Source organism: Heterocephalus glaber, unplaced genomic scaffold (assembly GCF_053883595.1).
Source record: "Heterocephalus glaber isolate CG9 unplaced genomic scaffold, H.glaber_assembly_v1.0 deba00001553, whole genome shotgun sequence".
Lineage (NCBI taxonomy): Eukaryota > Metazoa > Chordata > Mammalia > Rodentia > Bathyergidae > Heterocephalus > Heterocephalus glaber.
In genome coordinates, this window is record NW_028258344.1 from 323,053 (window position 1) to 340,002 (window position 16,950).

The window sequence follows — 16,950 nt, forward strand, 5'->3', positions numbered from 1 at the left end:
TTCTGTATCTGAAATTCTGTCCTCACATTGGCTCATTCTGCTGTGTAGACTTTCAGTGGAGTTTTTAATCTCCTGGAAACCTGTTTGTATCTGTTTTATGGATTCCATTTGTTTCCTTTGTTGAGATTCCATTGTGTTCCTCAGCTCCTCTATTTTTCAATCTGTGTCCTCTCTAGATTTATTAATCATGTCTTGCCCTATGGGCACAATCTCTGTTGTTAACTGAGAAATTATTTCTGATTTCATTTTTTCTAGATCTTCTTTTTTTGCCAGTTCAGAGAGTCCAGGCGGTTGAGTATCAAAGTGTTCCATCTCCTTTCCCTTTTGAGTTGCTGTAGGTGATCTGGAAGTCTGGTTTTTAGACTTCTTTACGTGTCTTCTTATTTCGATGAAGGTGAGTCCTGTTGGTGCCCACATAGCTCACCTCCTCTGTGCTGGGAGTGGTGTAAGGCAGCCCAAAAGCCCCTTTCTCTTGGCTGGGAGTAGTGGAATGATGGCCTACCTCTGGGCTGGGAGTGGTGGAACGGTGGCCCAGAAGCCCGCAAAGGGGTTAATTTGGCTTACAGTTTGTAGAGGTTTCATTTGCCAATCGGTTGACTCCAAGGCAAGGATGACAAACAGGCATGGCATGGCAGAAACAACATGGCATACACAAGGCCACAAGGGTAACAAGAGAGACTTAATAGTGTCTTCCTGCCCCTTTTGTTCAGACTACTTAGGGCAGGAAGCACTCACACCCTTAAACCTAGTGCCCTTGACCCTAGCATTGCAACAAGAATCAATTCCAGCTTCACATACTCTAGATCAAGCCTATGACCACAGGAGGCTTTGCGGGATATCTAGACCCAAACCTTAACATTCTACCCCTGGCCCCACAAAGCCTCTTGTACACTCCTTTACACAAAAGGCATTCAGTCCATCTCTAAAAGTTGCCAAAGTCCTAATAGTTTCAGCATTGCTGAAAAGTCCAAGTCCCAAGTCTCCTCTGAGATTTAAGACAAACTCTTAGCTGCAAGCCCCTGTACAAAATGAAAAGAACGTCAAACACTTCCAACATTCAATGGCACAAGGTAGACATTTCCATTTCAAAAGGTAAAAATAGGATACAAAGTAATGCACCAAAGTAAGTCCAAAATCCAGCAGGCCAAACATTTAATCCCTCAGTTCCACTTCCAGGATCCCTGACAATCTGTGGCAAGTTGTGAACTCCAAAGGGCTTTCCTGGCTCCTCCCCTATGGTACTTCTGGTGGTTGTGGCTCCCACAACTTCTCTCTTGGGCCGGCTCTGCTCCCTCCTTACAGCTTTCCTCAGACGATCCATCTCCTGGCTTCTCCACATTTCTAGGGTCTCCACTGCACCTTTGGCTTCACCCTCACAGTTTCGCATGCTGCCCTCGCAGGGGCACCCTGCCTGCCTCCCAGGCCTTCATCTGAAATCTCGGTGGAATCCTTCCTGACCCCACAACTGTTGCATTCTCCATGTCCCTAAAACCAATGCCATGTGGATGGTGCCAGTGTCTGCTGCCAGCTGGAGAAGTGGTGGCCAGTCTTTCCTCTCTCTTGGCTGTAGGGGTTGAGTGCCTTGATTGCTGAGCACTCTGAACCCAATCTCAAGGAACAAATTCTCTATGCTGCCATTTTGGAACAACTTTCCTTGGCCAACACCATTCTGGAACTTGATGTCCTGGGGCTTTCTTTTCAAAGCAGAATCTTTCACCTTTATAACTCTGAGACTAAGAGCAGTGGTACACTGGCCCGGAAGCCTCCTCCTCTCTATAACTCTGAGACTGCAAAGGGTGGAGTCCCTGCTGCTTCCTGTGATGCACTCAGGCATCTTTTCTATTCTTCTGTTCCTTCTTGGCAATCAAGATCTCCTCTGCTCTATCTTTGCAGTTCCCAGCTTCACTGGAGCTTCCTTTCTGACCAAACTCAAAACATTTTAAATCATTCTGCTGGGCTTTTTGCTCTTGATTTTCAACACAGATCTGGCTAAAAGCCCCCAAAAGTAGCCATGCCACTGCCTCAATATTTGACCGCCTTAAAATTTCTTCTGCAAGATTAATTAGTCCACTGCCCCTAATCTCAGTCTCAGGCAAAATCTCTGGACATAAACAAAATGCAGACAAACTTTCTGCCAAGCCATAACACACATTGTCTGGAGGCCAGCAGCCAATGCAGTCCTTCTTTCTAGCAGAAACTTCTTGAGCCTGGTCTTTACAAGTTTTCTGGTCTTCTGAGCTCTGACCAAAATCTCCCATACAGAACAGCCTAAGGTGTTCCAGTGCTACTTCTGTAGCCAACATCTCAGAATCATTCCTAAGTCTTCCCCTTCCCACAAACCAGTTCCAAAGTCTCTTGAGCCACATGGCCAGGTGATGTCACAGCAATTACCCCACTTCTGGTGCCAAATTTCTGTATTAGTTACTTTTCTCTCATTGCTGAGTCAAAATACCTAACTCCCAAAGTTAAAAGAGAAGGGAACGTTTATTTGGCTTACTGTTCATAGAGATTTCAGTTCATAATAATCCAGCCCCAAGGCTGGGATGGCAAAAAAGCATCACAAAGGAGAAAACATGGCAAACACAAGGTAGCAAAGGCAACAAAGGAAGTTACCAGCATCACCTCTAGGTGAACATTATATTTTAGCACATTTATTCTTAGACTTTTTGTATTCATTTATTCCTTTTATCTCACAAAAAATAGTATTATGCTATATATACTGTTTCTACATTTCCTTCATTTAAATATATTGTGAATATCCTTTTCTTTTGTCGTGTGTGTGTTGTGTGTGTGGCATGTGTGTTTGTAGTACTGGGGATTAAACCCAGAACCTCACACATAGTAAGCAAATGCTCTACAACTGAACTACATTCCTGGCCTTAAGAATTTTCAAAAATTAGTTTAAAATCCTAAAAATATAAGGATTTGTAAAGTAATAAATAAGCTAATAATCTAAACTACAGAAATAATCATATCTCATATTAAAACTTGAACTACTACTTACTGTTAGCTAGGTTAATACTGTCCTAAGTAGACTCAACAATTCTTAGCTTCTAAAATTAAGACAGTCCTTAATAAACTACATAGAAATTCTCAAAAGCCTTTAAATAATTATATTTGATAAGAATCCTTATACAGTACAGTAGACCATTAAAATGACTTTAATACAAATTGTTATAAACTTATGCTGTTGAAATTGTCCTGTCTAATATAAAATTATATAAGCCTCACAATAATTAAAAGATATAAATTTTGGTGAATTGATCATCTTATAAATACAATTCTACGTATATAATCATGCGAGAACTGGCTTTTGGTGAAATCAAGTTTAAGAACTGATCTGGTTTTTTTTGTTTGTTTGGTTTTTGGTTTTTTTGGTACTGAGGGTAGAACTCAGGTCCTTGCGCTTGCAAGGCAAGCGACAGAACCACTGAGCTAAATCCCCAGCCCAGAACTGATGTGTTTTTGTTTAATTAGTGACCTATTATTTGGCAAACAAGCATATTTCTCTGTGGTCTTTCAAACAGTCCCACAATAAGTATCCTTTTATACAAAGATTTCTGTGATCCATACTAATTTCTTAGAAATAATTTATTCCTAAAAGTGACAATATTGTGTTCAGAAGGGCATATATTCTAAAGGACTTTAACTCGTAAAGATTGTATCATTCATCCTCTTATGTTAAACTCGGTGATTTCATTTCATGATGAGAAAATGGTGTCTAGAGTAGAGAGTGTAGTTTTGACCCTAATTAGACGAGTTTTTATGGCTGGATGCAGTAGCCCACTTTCTGACTCCTCCTGCCTGCCCATCTTCTTGTCTTCTCGCTGTCCTCCAGACCAGAGCCAAATTACTCTTCCAACTTCTGTGCTCTAGACACTCAACTTCCAGTGTTTACCTCATACACCTCTTTAATTGTCTTGCAATTATTTTCTGGACTCACTCTAGTAAATTCAGTGATTAAAACTGTACTGAGTGCTATATTAAGGCTGTGATAAACACAGAGAGTTTGCTGTTTTTATGTGTCATTATTTCAGATTATCTGAGTATCAGTTTAGCTTTCCATGTTCCTGATAAATATCCATGTAATAGATAATTATAACTGGTGGGTCTTCCTGTGGCTGTTCTCCTGTCTTGTGGCAGGTGAGAAGTGGCTTCAAACCACATGAAGACTCCACAAACCTAAGATAAATGAAGGTGTGTCGTATTTGGACCACAAAGGCCTAAAGCAAAAAATAAAAGAGAAGCCCATTAAATAAACACAGTCTTTATCTGTTAGATATTTTTAAATGTTAAGTAAAAATAAAGAAGATACAAGATTTACTGTATCATATCTCTCTTTTTTGTGGTGGGAACAATTTAAGATTAAATTTTTATTAGTTAAAATTCATATACTGTAAACCTCACCTTTAAATATCCAGCTCGGTGATTTTTTTTTATATTTTCTACATTGTATACCATCAGCACTATCTAATTCTAGAACCCACTGCATTTTATGTGCAGCAGTCTTGCTGATTTAAACACTGCCATTCAGCTGTGGGAAGAAGAAAACACATTTGGTGACTGTTCTTTACTCAGCCCTCTGAAGAGCAGCAAGCAGAGGAAACATCCTTAATTTGCCACCAGCTTTCAACTATTTTCTGGTTGAATATCCTGTTTTCCACATGACTCCACTTCTTGAACATACAAACTTAGCCCTTCACATTTCTCTTGCTCCTAGCTAGGGTGCTATCTGGGTAGGGACAGGATTGCTCTCTGCATGTTGAGGAAGAAGCCACCAATTCTTTCTATCTTGTGTATGGCTGTGGTTTCTTCAGGTTGGTCTGGGCCATACACTGGCTGTTGAGGTTTCACTGGAAACTCTTGATTTGGGGGACATTATACTGGCTTTGGAGAACTTCCGAATTACCTGGGAACCTTGCACAGTCTGAGAGAGAGGAGCCCCTGGCTCTTCTGTCATGACACTCTCCTCCATGCTTCTCCCAGTGTCAGACAGGAACAAAGAGAAAACCAAGTCCCTCCTTCAGATCTGGACCTCTCCCTCTGTGTCTAGGAATGTTGACCTTGTACCTATCTAGCGTTTCCTAAAGCTACCTCCCACTCCACACCCTTTCCCAATTGACCCCTAATAGGAAAAGTGGGTGGGGACTAGTAGACATCTTGGTCATAGGTTCTATTCTAGTCTTTCCACTCTTTCCAAAGAAGTATTTCATGTGAATCACATCCTCCTCCCTTCTAGGGGAGCCTGAAAGCTCAATCTCAGTCACAGACTTCAAATTACCCTTATAATATAAGAAGCCGGGTCCTCTGAGGGATTGCCAAGTACATTGGTTTAATCATCTCCATCCCCTATCCCTGTGACCTACATCATTTAAACCTTAGGGAGGGTGTATTTTGCAGCTAGACAAGCAGAGAACCCCAATTTGGAGTGAGATAACTGGGAGGGACATCTTTAGGACTGAAGAAAGGGACCTGTTTCTCTCTTCACTTTTTGTCTTACACCTGGTAAAGCAGTAAGGAAAGAAAGTATTGAGACAAAAGAGTCAGAAGTGTCCCAAGGCTTCCCTCTCTCAGCCTGTAAAAGCTTCTCAAGGGATCCAGAAGTTCCCCATTGTCTGTATAACAGTTTCCAACTCAGGAATACCCAGTGAAACCTCAGCAGCCAGTCTATGGCCCAGACCAACACAGCAAGACCACGAGTAACATTACCAGCTTAGCAACAGTGTCAGCTCCAGTTTTCAAGGAGATTTTACAGAGGACACATTAGAGAAGGTTTGAAAATGATTTCTCTGGCATATATGAAAAAAAAAAAACTTAGTTGCTTAAGTAAAGTGTCTGGCCACATGCTTTTCATCTGGCTCCTTCAGAAGCTATTTAGAAAAACTGATAAAAGACTAAACTGTTTAAGATAGGAATTAATGGGGTTTTTTGTGGAGTTTTGTTCTGATACTCTGTCCTCTTCTATCACTTGTAGGCTACCAAGGAAGCTATTCTGATAGGTGAAAAGCTTCCTGTCAAACTATCAAAGCACCAGACTACCTGATAGGTAGTTTGGAGAAAGCATTGCAACTCTCTGGTAGTCTCATTTCTGAAACTGAAGCAAGAAGGAAAGCAATTAAAGTGGGCCTGAAGGTTTCTGAAGTGGCAGGCAAAGTAAGTCTCTTGAGTGATAGAATTGATACTTGAGTGCAAGGGTGAGAACTGGAGGGCATTGTTATAGGATGAATTCCTATCAATGACTCCTGGCCAAATTTGAACCTACCTTTGAAAATCGAGGTCATTTTGGTTTGGGATCAGTACCATGGTATCTATTTCGTTGAGCTTTCTTTGTATTTCATCTTGTTAAATTCCCTAAGTTGACCTCAATACCCCACTGTCACAAATAGATAGATCAACTAGACAAAAAATAAGTAATGAAATACTAAAACTCAATCAAACTCTTGAATAAATGAACTTAACAGATGTTCACAGAGTGTTCCACCCCACAAAATCAGAATACACAATATTTTCAGTTGCACATGGGTCGTTCTCCAAAATAGACCACATACTCACTCATACAACATGTGTAAGTAAGTACAATGGAATTGAAGTTATCCCCTGCATATTATCAGACCATAGTGTGATGAAATTGGAAAACCATAGCAAAAGAAACCAGAAAAATTTCATAAACACGTGGAAATTGAACAACACACTTCTGAGTAACCAGTGGGTCACAGAGGAAATTAAAGAAGAAATCAGACATTTCCTAAAATTAAATGACAATGACAGTGCAACATATCGGAATCTATGGCACACAGTGAAAGCAGTCTTATGAGGGAAATTCATAGCAGTGAATACATATATTAGGAAAACAGAGCGAGCCCAATTAAACAACCTGATCCTAATCCTCAAGCTTCTAGAAAGAGAAGAGCAGGACAAACCCAAAGCTCATACAAGGGAGGAAATTATAAAGATTAGAGCAGAAATCAATGCAATGGAGACTAAGAGAATGATACAAAAAATTAATGAAGCCAAGAGTTGGTTCAGAAGAATAAACAAAATTGACAAACCCTTAGCCAATCTTATCAGAAAAAGGAAAGAAAAAGGAAAGAAATTAGGAATGAAAAGGGTGAAATTACAACAGACCTAGCAGAAATCCAGAGGATCATCAATACCTACTTCCAGAACCTATACTCCAATAAGACGGAAAACCCAGAAGAAATGGACAGATACCTAGATATGTATGAATTACCAAAGTTGAATGAAGAAGACCTAAAAATTCTATAAACACAATATCAACCAATGAAATTGAAAATGTAATTAAAAACTTACCAACTAAGAAAAGCCCAGGTCCTGATGACTTCACTGCTGAGTTCTACAAGACATTTAGAAAGGAACTACTGCCACTACTATTTAAACTCTTCAATGAAATTGAAAGGGAAGCAATACTCCCAAATTCATTCCTGGAAGCAAGCATCACCTTGATTCCCAAAGCAGAGAAAGACCCAACCGAAAAAGAGAAATTTAGCCCAATCTCACTAATGAACATAGATGCAAAAGTCCTTAATAAGATACTGGCAAATAGAATGCAGAAGATCATCAAGAAGATCATACACCCTGACCAAGTGGGATTCATCCCAGGGATGCAGGGATGGTTCAACATATGCAAATCAATAAATGTAATGCACTACATCAATACAACCAAGGACAAAAACCATATGATTATCTCCATAGACATAGAAAAAGCATTTGACAAAATCCAACACTCATTTATGATAAAACCCCTACAAAAAATTGGAATAGACAGTCTCTACCTCAATCTGATAAAAGCTATCTATGTAAAACCAACAGCCAGTATCATACTAAATGGTTAAAAACGGAAATCCTTCACACTAAAACCAGGAACAAGACAAGGATTCCCACCATCAACTCTCTTGTTCAATATAGTTTTAGAAACATTAGCCATGGCAATTAGACAAGAGAAAGAAATAAAAGGAATAAAGATAGGAAATGAAGAAGTCAAATTGTCATTATTTGCACATGACATGATAGTCTATATAGAAGACCCCAACAACCTGACCAAAAGTCTTCTAGACTTAATAACCAAATTCAGTAGAGTAGCTGGATATAAGGTTAAAAGAAAAAAAACAATAGCTTTCCTCTACACTAACAACAGACTTACTGAGCCAGAAATAGGGCAAACAATTTCTTTCACAGTAGCATCCAAAAAACTGAAATACCTAGGAATCAACCTAATGAAAGAAATCAAAGACCTCTTCTCTGAAAACTATAGCACTCTGAAAAGACAGATTGAAGATGATGTCCGAAAATAGAAAGACCTGCTTTTGGGTAGGAAGGATCAATATAGTGAAAATGGCCATACTTCCAAAACTGCTGTATAGATTCAATGCAATTCCAGTTGAAATCCTGGCAGCATACTTCACGGACCTTGAGAAAAAAATCCAAAAATTTATTTGGAACAAGAGACCCAGAATAGCAAAAGCACTTCTAGGTAACAGAGACATGGGAGGGGGTATCACAATCCCCAACTTGAAACTATACTACAAAGCTACTGTGATAAAAACAGCGCAGTACTGGCAAATAAACAGACCCGAGGACCAGTGGAACAGATTAGAAGATGCAGAAACAACTCCAGAAACACTCAGCCACCTCATCTTTGATGAAGGAGCCAAACACCCTCGCTGGAGGAAAGATAGCCTCTTTAATAAATGGTGCTAGAGAAATTCGGCTTCAACTTGCCAAAGATTAAAACTAGACCTATATCTCTCACCATGCACTAAACTAAAATCAAAATGGATTAAAGATCTAAATATTAAACCTAAAATGTACCAATAAAAGAATTTAACAACAAAAAAAATAGAAACTGAACCGGCTGGAGCAGAAGTTAGGTAGAACTCTTGAAGACACTGGTATAGGAAAAGATTTTATGAACCAAACCCCAGGTGCCCATGAACTAGCACAAAAAATCAACAAGTGGGACCTCTTCTTTTTAAAAAGCTTCTGCACAGCAAGAGAAAGCACCAACAGTGTGAAGAGACAACCCACAATGTGGGAAAAAAATCTTTACCTGCTGTTCCTCAAAGGCCTACTATCTCGAATTGATAAAGAACTTAAAAAAATCAGACCTCCCAAATTTAAAGGGCCAATCCAAAAATGGGCATGTGAAGTGAACAGACACATCTCAGACAAAGAAGTAGAAATCGCAAATAAACATATGAAAAAATGTTCAACATCACTGGTCATTTAAGAGATGCAAATGAAAACAACGCTGAGATTCCACTTCACTCCAGAAAGAATGGCTGCTATCATGAAATCAGCCAATAACAAATACTGGTGGGGGTGTGGGGAAAGAGGAACCCTCCTCCACTGCTGGTGGGAGTGTAGACTGGTGCAATCACTATGGAAATCAGTATGGAGATACCTCAAAGAACTAGGACTGGAAGACCCCGCTATTCCCCTACTGGGTATCTTCCCAAAGAATTAAAGGAATCATACCACAGTGATATATGTGCACCCATGTTCATAGCAGCACAATTTGTAATAGCTAAAAGTTGGAAGCAGCCCAGATGCCCAACAACTGGAGACTGGATAAAGAAAATGTGGTTTTTTTTAATAAGATGGAGTACTACTCAGCCATAAAGAATGAGAAATTAGAGACATTTATAGCTAAATGGATGCACATTGAGGCGATACTGTTAAGTGAAATAAATAGGACACACATGTATAAATACCGAATAGTTTCTCTAGTGTGAGAAAAGGTATAATGGATAAATGGTGTAATGGATAGTGTGAAATTGGAAGAAAAGGGGCAAATGGGAAGTGGGAGGGGTAGGCGAAAGGAAAGAAGGGAAAGGAATTAATATCAGAAAATGGAAAAATGTAAAAAAAGTCTTTGTAAATAGGGAGGGATGGAGGGGTTGAAGGGAGGGCAGGGAAAGGGGGAAAAATAAGAACCAAGAGAGATTATTTAAAGGCGCAAATTTCCAATGATGAATGTCATTATACTGTATACGTAAAATGTACCAATGATTAGAATGAATAATCGATAATGTGAAATAGGAAGAAAAGGTCCAAAGGGGTAGGGTTAGTGGGAGGGGCAGGGGAAAGGAAAGAAGGGAAAGGAAAAAATGATGAGAAATGGAAAAAATGGAAATAAAGTCTTTGTAAATAGGGAAGGGTGGGGGGGGGGTGAAGGGAGGACAGGGAATGGGAAAAAATAAGAACCAAGATACGTTATGTACAGGTACAAGTTCCCAATGAGAAATGTAAATGTAATGTATACCTAAAATGTACCAGTAAAAGAATTTAAGGAAAAAAATAGAAACTGAAAATGTATGTCACAATAAACATAAACAAGGTACCAACAGTTTATTGTATGGCTTTTTACAAAGGCAAGATATTTACATCATGAGGAGTCAAATCATAGTAACTTCATTTTAAAATGTTAAGAGCTACAATTATATGAGCCATGTATAGAATTATACTCTAGGATTCATAACCACAGAACCGCTCAGAGAGGAGAGGGGTGGAGAGGAGGGAGGAGAAAGGAGACTGTCGGATAGTCTGGTTTTCTTCATAGGTGAAAAGCGACATCCAGGTTTCTATTTTTGGTTCCTTTAAGTTAGCAGTAATGTGAATGATGAGTAATTTAAAAACCTTTATTGGCAGAGAAGAGAAAGTTAGATACAGGGTAGAGTACCTGCCAGTTTGCCCACATATGGTAAGGATTGATAAACATCTAGATGGGCTCCGTTTATAACCTAAGTGATGCTAGTGTGACCATGCTGGTGCCCTTGTGCAGACCCCCAGAAGCGGAGTCCAGGTGCACAACTGCTTCTTTGTTAAGCCAGTGAATAGTCACTAGGCATTGTAGGTCCGGCCAAAGGCAGTAGGGTGGTAAGAAGTAGTTACAGTCTGTTGTTCCAGAGTCTGCTTTTTGTTGTTGCTGTTCTTAAAATTTTTAGCACCAGGTATTGAACTCTGGGCCTTGTGCATGCTAGACAAGTACTCCATTACTAAATTACATCCCTAGCCCTTTTTATTTTTATTTTGAGACAGAGTCTGGCTAAGTTACCCAAGCTGACTTCAAATTTCCAACCCCCTGCCTCAGTCTCCAAGGTAGGTGGGATTGCAGGCATGTGCCACTGTGCTGAGTTACTTTTTGGTTTTTTAAATAATTCTTTTAATATGCTAAGGCCCTTGAACAAGGAGGAGCCTCCGCTAATGGATATTCCCATGAGAAAATTTCTGAAAAGAGAAGTCACCAGCCTCTGGTTCTCACAGCTGCTGGTTGTAAGGGTTGTTGTGCACGTCCCTCATGAGCAGAGGGGCTGCCCAGCTGCTTGGATCTCTTCAGGTGATAGAGTTGAGCATTCTCAAGGAACATCCCAGGGTTGTATTTGCATGTCACACCCCTTCAGTGATTAGGATTACTTTTAACCTAAAGACTCTCCATATAAAATGTACCTTTATTTACTGTTAAAAAACAGTATTGGAGGCATTGCCAACTATATATCACCCACAGCACTTAAGTCTGCCATCAGGGAACTTAGAATTCGTGCTGGGGACGCACTGCCCCACGAGGAGCTCAGCCCCTTACTTCCCCACCTGGTAACTCATGTTTCCTCAGGCCCTTCCTGCCAGCAAACGCGGGCAGTTAGTTACACAGATCTATCACCCATAGTGTAACCGAGTTCACACGCTCCTCTCTTCATTGCTTCTCATTTTGTTTTCATCTAATTTACCTCATTATTGACTTTTTTCATACCCTTTTGAGAAAGGCAGGCTACAAAAATAATCTCTTCTTTAGCACTATTACTGAAACACAACTTTCAAAATAGCTATCATATAGCAAAACGGTAAGAGTGCAGGCTGTGGAATTAATGCTAACCTTAAACTTTGGACCGGAGTGAAGTGTGAGTGAGACCTGGCTCTTCCCTCACTAGCCACTCACCGAACCTCTCTCAGCTCAGTTTACTGCTCTGTAAAGGAGACCTAATAATGCCTTAAATAAGTTGTGCAGCACATGATAGGTGTTTAATTAAAAAATACGAAGGTGCACATCATTCATTGCATCATAGAACTTGGAAATTTGTAAATTGCATTCTTAGTTTTTGTAGAGTATAGATTATATCTTCTACTTTTCTGATACCTTCGTACAGCATAGAGAATTGCAAGACCTTGGGATGTTGATCGCCATATGATAAGAAGTGCTCTTGAAGGTTTCTTTCTGAACCGCAAGGCTTCAAATCTGAGCTCTGTTCCTGATTGGGGGTGGGGACCAGAGGCGACCTCTGTCTAAGCCCTGAGGTCATGCTAGTTCTCCATATAGAGGGCTGTTTCCATTTTTTCATCTATGATACATACACTTGGCTCTCAATTTCCATGGTGATAGCAAGAGGGAAAAACAAACTAAGAATGAACAAATGACAATCCATTAGTATGGTGTTCTTGGTTGACACCCTGCCCCCACTCACCTTTTTAATTTTTCACCCTTTCCATCCCCAAGAGCACAGCCCCTCTACAGAAGCCCTCATCTCTTTCTCTGGACACTTTTGGACGCTAGGGGGCAGATTTTCCCATGCTAGCCCACCCTGTCCTTGTTTCCTAGAGTTCTGTCTCAGAACTAAAGGACTCCGTGTGTCATTCCACCTAAGAGAGTTTTCTGTGGCTCCCTGTTGCCAAAAAACCCAGGCTCCTTGGCTTACCATGGAAAGAATGCCTGACCGGGAGCTGTGCTAATCTCATTTCCGGCCTTCAGGCACACACAGACGCTCCGCTGGGTATCTAACATTTCAAAGAATGCTTTTACAGAGTTGTTGATAGCCTCTTATCTTCTTGCTTTGAAATTTTCAAATCTACAGAAAACAATGAAAGAATATGCCTGTTTCCTGTATTCACTAATTTTTGAATATTTGGACACCTTTGCCCCCTCTCTGGCCCCTCATTGTGGCTGAAGTGTTAAAAGTTGCTGAGACCTTAACCCTTACCCCCACACACCTCCACTTGCATCTTCTGCGATGCAGAGTCTCCCATACATCCAGAACACCATTTTCACCTGACGAAGCCTAGCAGTTCCCTGGTCTCTTTCTCAGACCAACTCGGATTTCCCCAATTATTTCAGCTATGTGCATTTCAACCCCTGGCCCCTGGGATTCAGTGAAAGTTCTCACATTCCCACAGTGTCTCTATCTCTGTCTCTGTTTGTCCGTGTCTCTCTCTCTCTCCTGAGAACAGAAGCTAGAGCCTCAGATTTGTTAAGCAAACACTCCAACACTGAGTTACTCACCAGCCCTGCAATCTTTCCATACAGAATACTTCTGCCCCTGCCCCAGCATAGACAAATCCAGCTACTTATCTTTAGTGTACAGCACATTCTGGATTTGTCCGATCATCTTATTCCTCTCTCTCCTGTGTTTCCTACAAACATGAAGTGGATTGTAGAGGCCTCTGCTTCAGTTGGTGTCTTTTAGAATGACACCTTGAGGTGGGCTTTGCCCCCTTTCTTTTCCCTCCTGCATCTTTGGGCAAAAGGTGTCCTGATGAGCCTATAGCTGTTTCAAGAGGGGGAGCCCATGCCACTGGACCCATTTGTCTGTTCTCTCAATAGATATGCTCTGAGCACCTGCCCTTGGCACTGTGTTAGTGGTGGAAGTACTGTAGACAGCCAGGGAGATGGCTGGTGTCCGAACCACTTCCATTCTAGCTGGGAGAGCTGACCGGAAAAAAAAGAAAAGGCTGATAATGGAACTAGGTGGGAATATGACAGATAAGAGTGTAAATGGAAGCCAGGTATGGTGGTGCACACCTGTAATCTTAGCACTCTGAGAGGCTGAAGCAGGAGGATCACAAATTTGAGCCCAGCCTGGGCAACTTAGCGACTTGGCAAGATATGTTAAAAAAAAAATTAAAAGTTTTTTAAAGAGGCTGGGAATGTAGCTCAGTGTAATGGCTCTGTATTCAATCCACAGTACCACAAAAGAAAAATGTAAATCATGGTGTTCCGGGTGGAGCATGCTCTTTCTTTCACTTGTCTGGGGCAGTCACCTTTGGGTAGAATCTGGAGGAAAGACTCAGACAGACACATACCCAGAGGCAAGGAGACGGGGCCTCAGAAGCAGAATGGGGTGGCGCTGTGTGAAGGGCTGGGTACAAGATCAGCCAAGGACCCACTCAAGGCTCCTCTGTAACGAGTTTGCCACGTGCTCAGGGGCCCGCTCTTCCCGGACCTCCCTATCACTGTATTTACCCATTTATAAAGCACTTTAAGGGGTGATCAGTTAGGGGAGGTTGCTGAAAAAGAAAACAAAAAAACTCACGTGCTCCTTTACAAATCAGTCCTAAAACTCGTCTTGCTTATTTACAGACCTTCTTTAAAACCCGTCTCTATTTCAGAAACTTCAGCATACAGAAAAGGAAAAAAAGGGCTGTTTGGAATCAAATAAGTACCTGCTTCCCCTTTGTTTTGGAAACTACCCCTGGCTAGTTTCAGAAAGAGGCTTGGCTGTCCTTCAGAGCATCCTACCTAGCCAAGCAGACGAGAAGCAAGTCCAAGCCCCCAGGCCAGCTGGGGGCCTGCAGGGTAACAAGACAAGGAGGGGCCATAGAGTGGCAGCAGGACACTGGGAACAGTGGAGAGAGAGAGAGAGAGAGAGAGAGAGAGAGAGAGAGAGAGAGAGAGAGAGAGAGAGAGCTCTGGAGGTTTCTTAGCATAGTTCCTCCCCCCAGGTACTGACTGATTTGCACCGCCTCTCCTCTTAGCTCTAAGACATCCTTCTTTCCTCTGAAGTTCTAGAAATTGGCCCCCAGATTTGGCAGTGCTCCAGAATGGGGAGCACCAAGCCCCCACTAGGCCCCCAGATTTCCTAGAATGTGTCCAGAGAATCTATTCTGTAGGAACCACTGCCCTGTCAGACCTTCAGATGGACATCATAACAGATTTTATTTTGTTTTTAAAGTATAGGCATGGGATGTGTCTGGGTGTAAAACTCAAGTCACCAGCATTGTGCCCAGCATGTGCCTCCCTCTCCACCCCCAAATCCAGGCCTTCCCCACCTGCTTCTAGACTAAAGAGCTCAATGTTGTTGAACTGGTTCCTGAAGTGGCTGTGTCATCCGGCCCTCAGTTGTGGTTGCACATGGAGTCCCTTTTTCCTGGAATCCCTTTGCTGACTTTGACACCTGGCTCATGTCCCTCCTGTCTCAACTCATGGAGCAGCTCCTTCCGCAAGCTTCCCTGGCTACCTCCTTTTCCTCTTGCCTGAGTTAGGTGTCTTTTCTTAGGTCTTGTGCAGCCTGTCACTGACTTGCCACTTTGTGCCATAATTTAAGTTCATACGTCTTTAACCCAAAAGTATAAAAATATTTAGAATAGGAATTATGTTTCAAAAAACATAATTCAAATAAAACAAAAAATTGATGCTCAATATTTATGAATGAATGAATGAGCAATATTCACCTTTGAGTATATTTCTGTATGATGAAGAATGAAATTTCTAATGGCTTGAAGCCAGTTCTGGAATAGTAAAACAATATCACTGTGTTTATATTCCAACAGGAAATATGGGATGTATAAAATCAAAAAGGAAAGACAATCTGAATGACGATGGAATAGATTTGAAGACTCAACCAGTACGTAATACTGACCGAACTATTTATGTGAGAGATCCAACGTCCAATAAACAGCAAAGGCCAGTAAGTAGATAGTCTCAGGGGAGAATTCCCACCGCAGGATCAAAGTATGGCTGCAATATTTAAACTCCCATCTGTAATATGTGCATGCAAATAATTACGTTGATTACTTGGGCCCCAAATAATTTCTGATATGCTTCATAAATTAATCCTTTGAAGAGCATGTAAATAGTTTAGGAAAAACTAAGCCACTTAATGGGCAATAAACAGGCATTTGGTCACATTCTTCTGTGTAGAGCAAACCATCTTTCCTGTTACTGTTGGCTCAAGATAGGTAGTGAAGCCAAGTGTGGTGGCACACACCTGTGATCCCAGCACTCAGGAGACTGAGGCAGGAGGATTGCTGGAGCTCCGAGGCCAGCCTGGACAACATAGTGAGTTCAAGGTCATCCTGAACTACAAAGCAAGGCTCAGTGGTTCTGCCACCTGCCTCAGAAAAAAAAAAGATAATGAGATTAGCACCATAGTCTGGAAGCAGAAAGAAGTACTGAATTCACATCAGAAGCTAAAGTAGGTTATACTATTAAGTGAATATATATGATGTTTCTGGACATGTAAATTACCATTATAACACATAAAATTACAGATAAAAATATATCTACTCCAAGTGTATAAGATTATTAGTGGCTTTAATAGTTTATTGATGATAAATACATATCAGTAAGTTTGTGTGTGGTACTGAGGATCGACCCGAAGGTGTTTGCACTGAGATATATGCCTACCCCCTTTTTATTTTGAGAAAGGGTCTTATTAAATTGCTAAGTTGCCCAGTCTGCGTTCTTATGGCCATCCTCATCCCTCAGCTTCCCAGAGTGCTGGAATTACACATAGGTGCCACCATGCCCAGCTTCAATATAAAAATTTAAAACATATTACATAAGTTATAGAACTATATAGCATATAAATATGACTGGCAGAAAGTAAAATAAGAGGAGTTTGAGTCACAAATGGTCTTTTAAACTTCAGAGTTCTCTTTAAATGGACCTATTTGTTTCTGGTACCAAATGCTATAGCTTTATGTGCTTTAAGCCCAAGGTTTTTTGTTTGTTTGTTTTATTTGTTGTTTGTTTTGGTTTTGTTCATAAATGATGAATGAAGATGTCCTTATAAAAACAAAGGAGACTAGTATAAAATTACATTCATTTTCTCCTCTTGTTCAGAGTAAGGGAGATTAAAACTCAAATTAGAAAGCAAAGGTGTAAACACGTTTGAAATCTTTCAGTTCCTTCATGTATACCATAAGTGTTTTCATTTGTATCTT

At 40.8% G+C, this 16,950-nt stretch overlaps 1 protein-coding gene across 7 annotated transcripts in view; it reads left to right on the forward strand.

The window, feature by feature from the left end:
* Window positions 1-16,950, forward strand: part of Lyn (LYN proto-oncogene, Src family tyrosine kinase) — a 136,333-nt gene that overhangs the window by 60,654 nt on the left and 58,729 nt on the right. For 3 of the 7 annotated variants that reach the window (XM_004871523.4, XM_021249545.2, XM_087190318.1), the window contains one exon: window positions 15,556-15,692. In XM_004871523.4, coding sequence (XP_004871580.1) covers window positions 15,561-15,692 — 132 coding nt within the window. In that variant the 5' untranslated portion in view covers window positions 15,556-15,560. Of the gene's footprint in view, window positions 1-5,980; window positions 6,154-15,555; window positions 15,693-16,950 lie in introns of those variants that run through there. The other 4 variants (XM_087190319.1, XM_004871525.4, XM_087190320.1 and 1 more) reach the window with 3 other exon arrangements.